We start from the raw sequence: 10,374 nt of genomic DNA on the forward strand, positions 1-10,374 counted from the left end.
TCTAGGGGCTTCCCTGGTGACTCAGACGGTAAAGAATCCACCTGCAATGCAGGAGACCTGGGTTCAATCCCTGGGTTGGGAAGGTCCCCTGGAGAAGGGCATGGCAACCCATTCCAGTATTCTTGCCTGGAGAATTCCATGGACAGAGGAGCCTGGCGGGCTGCAGACTGTGAGGTTGCAAAGAGTTGGTCACGACTAATCATAGCACATTTACTTCTTGGGAAATGATTCAGTCTTGGTTCCAAGTTTTCTATAAGTGATACTACTCTATTACTACTACTACTGTCATAATAGTTTTTATTATTATACTTCAGAAAGAGCATTTCTAATTATCTGGTGGATTGTTCCTTTCTTAGGAAGCAGGAATAAATAAAAAGTTGCTTGGCTTTTCAAGACAGAAGAAGGATGGAAGAAGGTAAAAGTAAGTAAATAAAGTAGATAAGAGACTTTCATTTGGTGCAAAATAACAAATAATAAAGTGGTGCTTTAGGATAACAGACTTGCCCCACTGCTAGGTTCTTTCAGAAAGAGAAAGATGAGAGGCAGAGGGAAGGAAAGAAGGAAGTGAGAAAGGGAAAAGATCGATCTTATTGTTTACATCTAGGATTTAAATTCAAAACCTCTTTTGAAATAGCTACCTCTCTGTAGGACACACACCTTAGTCTTTCGAAAGTGAAAGTGAAAGTCGCTCAGTCCTGTCCGACTCTCTGCCACCCCACGGACTATACAGTCCATTGAATTCTCCAGGCCAGAATACTGGAATGGCTAGCTTTTCCCTTCTCCAAGGGATCTTCCCAACCCAGAGATCAAACCCGGGTCTCTCGCATTGCAGGCGGATTCTTTACCAGCTGAGCCACAAGAGAAGTCTCTCGAAGAGAACAGAAATTTAGAAGTTTAAAACTTATTGGGAACTTCATGGACCAACTAGAGACAAGAAATAGGGCAGATTTGTATCCTTCCTTTCTATTAAACCATGCCGTGAGGAATGTAGCCTGCAATAATTTACTTCGAGCAATTTCATTCGCAGTTTTTACTGTTTTTTTATTTTTATGTCATGTGGGTCTGAACAAAACAGACCCACACTTTTGTTACCTAACATACGCCTGAAGAATCTACTGAATCCTATTGATTTTCCTCCCTTTGAACACAGGCTCATTAACCTGAAACACTAAGGGGATAACTATATTTCACTGAGCCTATAACTGAGTGTCTGAAAACAGAAAGATCCCAAGACAGTAATACAGCTCTCTCCTCGGGATTCCCTATTTTTATTTTTTCACAATTTCAGCTGCAGAAGCTGTGATATTGCTTCCTTAATCCTAGAGAATCCTAGAGAAGAAGCTTTCTTGAAATATAGCCTTCTTTATTGTAATGTTTAGCAAAATCAAGGGTCCCAGTTTTCCACCAACTTCTGTATTTTTACAACCTACTGGGGAGAAAATGTTAGCATCAAACAGCAGCATTGCCCTGACAGCCAGTTCCACTGCCTCCTCTCAGCGAAGAAAGCTAAGGCTGAATTGAGAAGCGATCTTGGGTATATGGAAATGAGGTCTCCCCAAAACCTCCAGGGACTTTCTCGCAAAGGAAAAAGCGATCAGGAAGAAATCAGACAGCACAGACAAGACAGCAGAGGCAGCCTGTTGGACAAGTCTCTCCAAGAAGCCCATTGAATGGGGCTGCATTTATCTTTCCAATCTAGGAGAATGAGAGATGTGACCTCCCCCCTTCCAAAATAATAATAATGTAACAATTATTTTACCCAAGAAACCAAAATAAAATGCTTGTGGTCTTGACTTTTATTTGAGATCTCAGATGAGATCAAATGGTCTATATAAACCCTTTGATTCAAGGCAACAGACTTCTTAAAACTGTTTTTTAATTTGATTTATCCTTTGAAACAGAAAGTGCATTACATTTAACTGGTCTTGCAAAGGGGGTTTTCTTCTCTTTACAAACCGAATTCCTTATATAAATTAATAAAAGTTAAAGATGCTAATATATCACCGTTATTAGCTTTAAAAAAGAAAACAATTTACATAGTCTATAGTATTCTTATGATACAAAACACTTCAAATTCAATTACAGCAACTAAATGGAGTTTTCTGTTTCTGACCCAGAGCGGTTGTAACAATTCCCACCATCTACTTTAACACGCATTTTTATCCGAAAGGAGTTAAATTAAATACAAGCTATCGTAGCCCCATCCCTCCCCAACACTTTCTTTAAATCACTAATAAATAGCAACAAACGACTGTGCAATTTCAGAGGGGGACAGAGAGGCTGGTTGGGGGCCTTCCCTGGTTCCACGTCTTCTATTTCAAGTCCTGGACGGGGGAAACCGGGCTCGGGGCCAGGGGTCGTAGGAGAAGAGCCAGAGAGGATGTACGGGGGTGGGGGGGGGAAAGAGACTGAACAAATCCAGACCCGGGAGGGGCGCGAGAGGGGAGGGAGACTGAGAACATTCCTGTCTACGCTTCTCCAATTAATTTCAAAATAAAAGGGGAACCGTGTGGTTTAAATTGCTCTTAAAAGCGGGAGGGGAGCCGGGAGAAGGAGGTCCATCTTTTTATACCAAATTCCAAAAAGAAAGCATCTTACATTTTAAATATTCACAATAAAGTAACTTCTAGTCAGTGTGACTCACGATTTATTTACAAAGAGCCTTCAACAGGTTACTTTAGTCGCCACAGCAGTTTGCGGGGGAAACTTGTCCCTCTTCCCATCGGTGGCGCCGAGGTCCCCCGCGCGGTGGGTGTCGGAGGGTCCAGACCGGGTCTCCCTCCACGCTCCCCGCCCCGGCCGGTCTCCAGGCAAAACTGGGGTTGGGTGGGGTGGGGTAGTGGCGGGCGGGCGGCGGGTGGGGGGGGCGGTGTGAGGAGGGGGAGGGGGGAACACGGAGAGGGAGACGCGGCTGGGACAACGAGCGGGGGCGGAGGGTGGCCCCGCTGCAGCATCAGTTTGGTGCAATTCGTGGTCTTGTCTGCCACGTCTCGTCATCCTCCGAAGTCTCTGTCCCCTGCCCCTGCTCCACTCGTAGGTTACAAAAATAGATATGTACATCTTAGAAAAGCGCGGGGCCCCGGCGGGCGGGAGACGCGAGGCCGGCGGGCGCGCGGGCGGCGGGCGCTCAGGACGAGCCCTCGGTCTCGGACGCGTGCAGCAGGAGCCCGCCGCCGCCGCCGCCGCCGCTCGACTTGTGCTTCTTCAGCAGCTGCGTGATTTTCTCGTCGTCCGAGTTGGGGTCCAGGGGCTTGTTGTAGTCGTCGTCCTCCTCCTCGTTCTCCGAGGCCCCTTTCAGCCGCTCGGTCTCCGAGTCCTGCTTCTTCTTGGCCGTGGCCATCTCGGCTGCATGCTTCTTCCTCCACTTGGTCCGGCGGTTCTGGAACCAGACCTGGCAGACCGAGAAAGCGGAGAAGAGGGGAGATTCGGGGGGAGGCGGGGTGGTGGAAGGAATTTCCACGGAGCAGAGGAGCCAGGCCGTGGCCCCCGGCTCCTGCGGGCCGCCCCTACTCCCCCCGGATGGCGAGACGCGCTCCCCTGCGGCCCTCCCTCGTCCGGGCCGTCAAAGTCGGTCTCCATCGCCCGGGTCTTGTCGGCGGATCAGGCACCAACAAACTGCCTGCCGTTGCCATAGTGATAGCAACACAAGAGTATTGAGGTTGTCACTGAGCGATTTCTCAGAAGAGGGAAAAAAAAAACAAAAAACTTGGAAACTTAAACTGAGTTTCCCTAAAAGACTTCGCTTGCCTACTTTCTAGTTGGAAGTAGAAAACTTCTCCCCTCCGTAAAGCTGCCTCCTAGTGACTGCAATTCTATTCGTTTTTTTACTTTCTCAGATTCAGGTATTTCAAACAATCTGAGGCGTACTTGCTTTTTAGTGAGATTTGTGGGGAAAGACACAGCATTTACACTAATAACCTCTGTTTTTTTCACTTTGGGATATTTGCCTGTTTCACTTATTTCCGGTCTGAAGACACACAAAAATGGTGAGTAAACACTCCCCTACCCATGTATACTTGTATGATGTGATGTCAAATAAAATACTGATAAAACACAAACCTTAAGTCAGTGATAATAACCAACATAAATGCATGAAAATATTTAATAGCTTAGTTGAAATCATCATAGCAGTTTGTGTGTCTCTGTCTCTCTGGTTTAATGTTTTTCATAAAACCAAAGATCAAGGCAAGAATCTTCATGAGTTACTTTTTAAAAGTGAAATTTTGCCAATTACATTATTTCCCACTATTAGCATGCCTGGTCTTTCAAATATTATTTCAATATTGATCCTTCCTAAGACATTCATTTTTATACAACTATTTTAAGCCTATTCATGATTTTTGACATTGTATTTGATACACGTATTTTAAACCTAAAGCACCAGCCATAAGTAACCAATTTCCCAAATATATTGAAGCATCCTGTCTTTATGCTTCTCATCCATTTTCTCATCTGTTATGTATTTATCTAGAGAATCAGAATTGTTAAGAAAGTGATTTTTAGTTTCTTTATGCAGTTATAATAATTCACTTCTAGCCACGTAGACATATTTATGGTGACAAATGAAGACCTCCAGACTACTGTGGTAAACTTTGTACCAACCACTGCAAAAAATAATCTTAACAGTGATGGTACTCTAATGGTCATGTAGAAAATCACTCCTGAAATGCATTGATATAGATATCAATATATATATATATATATATATACACACATACACACACACACACACACACACATAGAGAGAGCAAGATATAGCAAACTGAAGAACAAAAGGGAATACTGGAAATACAGGAAACCACTAGATTTACGGTACACAGCTGTTTCCATCCCTTTATTTTTCAGGGAAAGAGTTCTCCAATTTGATTCCCTGGAAATTTACTGTACAACTCAATTATAAGCTAAGTGACATTTTAATTATAAATTGTAATAAACAGTAAAACCTTACATATATTGATAAACTTCTATTTCATAATACAGTCATAATCTTGTTAATTCACTTGGAAAATTACTACTCCAAAGTGACTGCCTTCAAGCTCAGTTAAAAGCAGGTGCATCCATGTTAAGGGGTCAAATCGTGTGGATTTTTTTTTTTTAACCTGTAAGTTAATACAGTAGCACTATAATGCTGATCTACATTAGGAAATTCTGTAACTAGTGGAGCCTGAATTGACAAGCAAAAGCTTGAATATGCTTACAAATAGAACAAATAGAAGCTATCTAACTGGCCTCATCTATTCTCAGGGCTGATATTTCAGTAATGCTTTTATTCTCTAATAATGGAGAGTTCCCCCAGCACATGCTGCTATCTAGATTAACCTGATTTCAAAGGCGGGGGCTTGATTCCTTTTGTTCATCAACAGTTTGCCCGCCTGTGAGACCCAGAGCCTCTGTAACTTACTCCCCCCCACCAACCTCCTTCGCTGATCTCAGCTCTCCCCAGTCTCCGCAGACCCGCACCCCTGGGCGGGTGGCTATTTGTTAGTTTGGTGTGTGTGTGTGTGTGTGTGTGTGTGTGTGTGTGTGTGTGTGTGTGTGTAGGTACAAGCACACGGCGAACACAGGGGCGCTATTCCTCGAGGTTTGCAAGGTCCACTCACCTTGACCTGACTCTCCGTCATCCCCAACGAATAGGCCAAGCGAGCCCTCTCGGGCCCCGCCAAGTATTTCGTTTGTTCGAAAGTCTTCTCCAGGGCAAAGATCTGCTGGCCCGAGAACGTGGGTCTCGTGTGTTTCCTCTTCCCATCTTTGTCCAACAAGATGGATCCTTGATCTAGGAGACAGATTTTTTAAAAGGGAATGGAAGAAGCAATCAGTTATCAGCGGCTCCACTGAGAAGAAACGAACTCCAGAAACCACGTTGCGGTGGGAACCGAGAGCGTGCTCCTCTGCAGTACTGAGAAATCCTGGGGGGCGCTTACGGCCCCACGGCTCTTCCCCCCTTTGCTTTTTTTACACCCACCTGTTTCTTGTTGTTTTTTGTCTTTTAAGCGGGTGTGCTTGGAACTGCATTAAATAACCTTTGGCCCAACAACGATGTCCAACTGAGAGCTCATCGCTCAAGTTTGCCGAGGCTGAATCGCTAGGGCCCTGGAAACGGAGTGCGGGGCTGGGGACTGGTGGGCAAGTCCCCTTCCTCGCCGTCTAGTCTAGTTGGGGGCGCTCGGTCTCTGGGCCTTTGCGTGGGACGACTAATTTTGTTCCTCGAACGCTTTCCTAACCTGTGCCCGAGCCACAAAGGGCGCCTTGTTTTAGAAATACAAGCGAGCTAAGTCGCCCCTCAACCCTAGCTGCTGCGGCCGAGGGGGAGGGGGCGTCGCCTTTGTTGGAGGTCCCTACGTGGCCGTCCGAACACACACAAAAGCGTCTCCCCGACACCCTCACCCGCCCCCGCCACTCCCCCTCCCCGCGCCACCCCAGTCCCGAGGATCCCCAAGGGAGCCTCCACTTGGCTCTCCTAACTTCCCTCAGTTACTGCCGCTCAGCCACAGAGCTGAGACGTGAGATCCAGAGACGTGAGAAACTTCGGGGACTCGGTCAAAAGCAAAGAACTGAGCGAGAAAAGGACCGGGCACTGGGCCCTCAATGCCACCCAGGAGGATGGGAGCTGCGTCGGCGAGCTGGCCAACTACCTAGATTAGAGCGATCCTGGGCTGACTCAGTTGGTTTCCAGCAAAATCTTTGCGGGATGTTGCATTGCCCCCCATCCTTGTCCCGCCGCCTGGTTCATCCTCCGGTTCTTTCTCCTATTAGGATGTTGAGAGCCACGACGCCCCTCAATATGTCCAGGCCCAAGGCGTCCCGGCCCTTGGGGCCGAGGCAGGTGGAAAAAACCAGAGCCCAGCGGTGGCGAGCGGCCCGAAGTGGCACTCGACCGCGGACCTGTCTTCAGTGGGCTCCCTGGGCTGCATGTACTCGCAGGACGAAGGGGGGCGGTGAAGACGACCAGGTGAGGTGGGGACACCCTGGACCAAGTCGCACATGCAAACACAAGCGTTCGGCTCAGGGCTGTGAAGGGCTCCTCAATGCCGTTCCCCAGCAGGAGGCCAGTGAGGCTGCGAAGATCGAATGGGACTTTGGCCTGGGACACGGGAAAGCTGGAGTGCGGGCGGGGACGCAGTAGCCCCTCTTGCCCTCAGCACCTCTCTAACCCAGGAGGGGCCTACGGTTCCGGGCCAGGCTGTTCCGGGAGCAGCCGAGGCCTTGGGTGAGACACACGTCCCGCACACCGCGGTGTGTTTCACGGAGACGCATGCACACGCGCTCTGCTTCGCGTGCCCGGGACTTGTGAAGAGGGGCCGCCTGGACACACCGTGGCGCTCAGGAAAGCAAGAATCCCTCCCCGAACGCCCTGGCCCACCCTAAATCGTGTGATTCTGGCCCTGCCAAACTGCTCGGCGGGCAAGAGGGTGGGCCTGGACGCTTGCACACCAGAGGCCGTGACCTGAGAGCGGGCAGAACCAGCACAAGTGGGCGCAGCAGGCGACTGTACTCACGAGGGGTGCAGGCCAGGCGGGCGTCCCTCCAGGGTGGGCTCTGCATCACTCCCGGCCAGAAGATAGGCGTCCGTCCGGGCAGCTCGGCGAGCGGCTTCGGGTACCGACCCACGGCGGCCACGGCCGCGGCGCTGGGGCTGAAGTAGAGCCCGGGCGGCGGCGGCGGCGGGCTCAGGCTGCTGAAACGGGGCAGGCCGGCCAGGAGCCCCGCTGGCGACGAGGCGGCGGCGGCCGCCGCTGCGGCTGCGGCCGCAGCAGCCGAAGCGGAGGTGGACGAGGAAGAGGAGGATGAGGAGGACCCAGAGGGCGAGGCGGAAGGCAGGGCGGCCCCTGAGGCCACCGGCATGGAGGGCCGGCTCAGGATGTCGTTGATGCCGTGCGGGGTGGCGGCCGAGAGCTGCTGCGGGGGGCTGCCCAGGGCCGAAAGCCCCCCCGCGGCCGGGGGCTTCAGGTTGCCCGGGTTGTGAGCGCCCAAAGGCGGGGAGGGAGACGACGAGGAGGACGAGGAGGACGAGGAGGAGGGGGGGCCGGCGGGCAGCGGGGGGTAGGCGGCGGGGTACAGCGGGGTCTTCATTTCTGCCATGCTGTGCAGGGCGGCCAGGGGCGGGCTGCTGAGCAGGAACGCGCTCTGCCGGGGGCCCTCCATCGCCCCCACCGCTAACATCCCACGACCAGGCCGGAGCCCGCGGCCACGCAGCTAGGGCGCCGGCCCCTACCCCTCGGCGGGGCTCCGAAGAGCGAGAAGCGCCGCGGGCGCGAGCAAGGAGGCGCTCGGCGGCGCACCGGGGGCGACGTGCCAACGGGGACAGGAATGCCGCCGCCGAGAATTGCTCTCGGAACTGCGCAGCAGAAATGTCCAAACACACCAGTGGAGAGGCGGTGGCTGGCCGAGACCAGCGAGCAGCGTCCGGGTGGTTTGGGCTGTCCTTTCCCTGCTAGAGTCCTGGATTCAATCTCGGGCTCCTCGTTTCTTCCTCACTTTTTCCTCGCCGCTCAAAGAGCGCAACTTCTCATCTTCTCCCTCTTGGAAATAAGCAAAACCAAACCCCGTCCGGCCCCAGAGAGCTCGTAACAAAGTTAAGAATCACCGAATCTTTGATGTGGGGAGAGATGGGGGTGGGGGGCCGGCTCGCTTTCTTCGGGGAGGTTCAAAGGATGCCGGGTTCCGCTCGACGAGCTCCAGTCTTACTTGGATGCCCTGCTCTTTGGGCCACGAGGTTGATTTCGCACTCGGCGCGCGGAGCGCGCAGGGAGAGAGCGCATCTAACCCGCGGGAGGGTTGGCCTCTGGGCGGGCTTCCTCCGCCTGCTCTGCCCGAGGCTTCGGCGCCAGAAAGGGCAGTGCCACCGATCTCCGCGGCTCCCAGACTCGGCGCGCCGACCCGTCTTCCCCTGTGCGCCACGGGGTACTAGAGTTGAAATATTGAAAAGAAAAAGAAGGGGAAAAAAAGTGGGGAGGAAAAACACAGAAAAGCAAAGACTAAGTGAAAAGTCTGACGCCTTCAGTTATGGCTCCACTCGTCTGTCCACTTCTGCAAAAGGACCTGGCGACCCCGGCCCCACCCCGCCCCCAGCGCCCTCTCTTCCTCTCACTCTCCGCCTTTGCCTCTTCTGTCTCGCATTTTCTTAGCGACTCCACAGGCTTCGCTTTTCTAAGTCCTGTCCTCCGGCCAAGCTGACCCCCTCTCCGAGGCTGTTCCACTACCTCTCTCTCTCCTCTCCTTGCTCCCTCCGGGCCTGACAGTTCAGATGAAGCTCTCAAAGGTAATAAAACATTTGCATCACTCCCTACCCCTCTTTAGCTGGGGGACGAGAGGGAGGGGCAGATGGGGGGTCCAAAATGAGAACTTTGAAGGACGTCACTCCGAGGCAGCCGGGAAGGGCGGGCCCGAGGAGCGGGGAGGGTGGGGTGCAAGCCGGGGGCGTAACCACCGTCTCCAATAGCGCTCTGCCTGGGGCCTCGCGTCTCCTCCGGGTCACGCCCACTCGGAAGCGCCGCGCCTTCCGATTGGCTGAAGGGGGCTAGCCGTAGGACCGCGCCCGCCTGGTTCCCGCCCCCTCCCACTTCTATCCCGCCGGTGGGCGGGGCCAGGGGGCGGGGCCTGACGAGTGGTGCGGTTCGGCCGCTGGGCCAGTGGAGGCCTCAATTAATTGTGTTAAATAAAATGGGAAAGGGGAGGGGGGCAGAGCAGAGACGAAGAGGGTATTACTTTTTAAAGAGAAGAATAATGAAAACCCAGCCCTTTTATGGAAGAGCAGTTCATATTCTTCCCTCGCCTCCCCCTCGCCTGCTCTCGTCACCCTAGCCCCCCTTCCCCCACGAGCTCACGACGCCTCACCTCGAACAGAGTCTGGTCTCTTGTAAAATGGAGCTAATGGAGCAGGCAGCCGGCGCAGCCCTGGCCTAGCTCCTTCTTTTGAAGGGATTAATTAAAGGCCATCTGGGCTCTCCCAGGATTGTGTAAATTAATTTGTTGCTCCTTAAGCCTTAGAGATGTCCTTAATCCCCTTGTAGGCCGAAGGATCGCCCTATTCCATCTTTGCCACCTCCCCGCTTTCCTTCTCTGTTTCTTCTCTTTCACTTTTCTTTTTATTCCTGGGTTTCCCCCCACCTCCACACACACAAGATGTTATCATTTATAGGTTTACTCCATTCTCAGGGAACGGAATCAGCTTATTGGGAGCATTTGTTTCTCATGTGATGTTTCAACCTGAGAGCAGTGAACTTTTTAAACTTTTCTCCCCTGTGAGCATTATTTGTTTTGAGTTTTACGGGGTCAGAATCACCAAAATTGAGGTGGAGTCTTTAGATACAATAGTATCTGGTACACATACACACACCCCTTCACAACCATCTCGAAAACTCTTACCCCTTTCTC

The 10,374-nt window shown here is 51.8% G+C and overlaps 1 protein-coding gene across 1 annotated transcript; it reads right to left on the reverse strand.

Moving 5' to 3' along the window:
* Window positions 1-1,773: 1,773 nt before the first annotated feature.
* NKX6-1 (NK6 homeobox 1) lies at window positions 1,774-8,245 on the reverse strand. Its single transcript, XM_019962169.2, has 3 exons — window positions 7,497-8,245; window positions 5,601-5,773; window positions 1,774-3,391 (listed from the first exon to the last, which is right to left on the reverse strand). The coding sequence occupies exons 1-3, from the start codon at window positions 8,158-8,160 to the stop codon at window positions 3,128-3,130; spliced, it is 1,101 nt and encodes a 366-aa protein (XP_019817728.2). The 5' UTR covers window positions 8,161-8,245; the 3' UTR covers window positions 1,774-3,127.
* Window positions 8,246-10,374: the final 2,129 nt, after the last annotated feature.

The sequence above is a fragment of the Bos indicus genome, chromosome 6 (assembly GCF_029378745.1).
Source record: "Bos indicus isolate NIAB-ARS_2022 breed Sahiwal x Tharparkar chromosome 6, NIAB-ARS_B.indTharparkar_mat_pri_1.0, whole genome shotgun sequence".
NCBI classification, from domain to species: Eukaryota; Metazoa; Chordata; class Mammalia; order Artiodactyla; family Bovidae; genus Bos; species Bos indicus.

Coding starts and splice junctions, on each gene's coding strand:
- NKX6-1 (XM_019962169.2), bottom strand. CDS start 8,160: ATGTTAGCGGTGGGGGCGATGGAGGGCCCCCGGCAGAGCGCGTTCCTG. Junction 5,774..7,496: donor CCGCCTGGCCTGCACCCCTC/GTGAGTACAGTC, acceptor TCTGTCTCCTAG/ATCAAGGATCCATCTTGTTG. Junction 3,392..5,600: donor TGACGGAGAGTCAGGTCAAG/GTGAGTGGACCT, acceptor TCGGTCTGCCAG/GTCTGGTTCCAGAACCGCCG.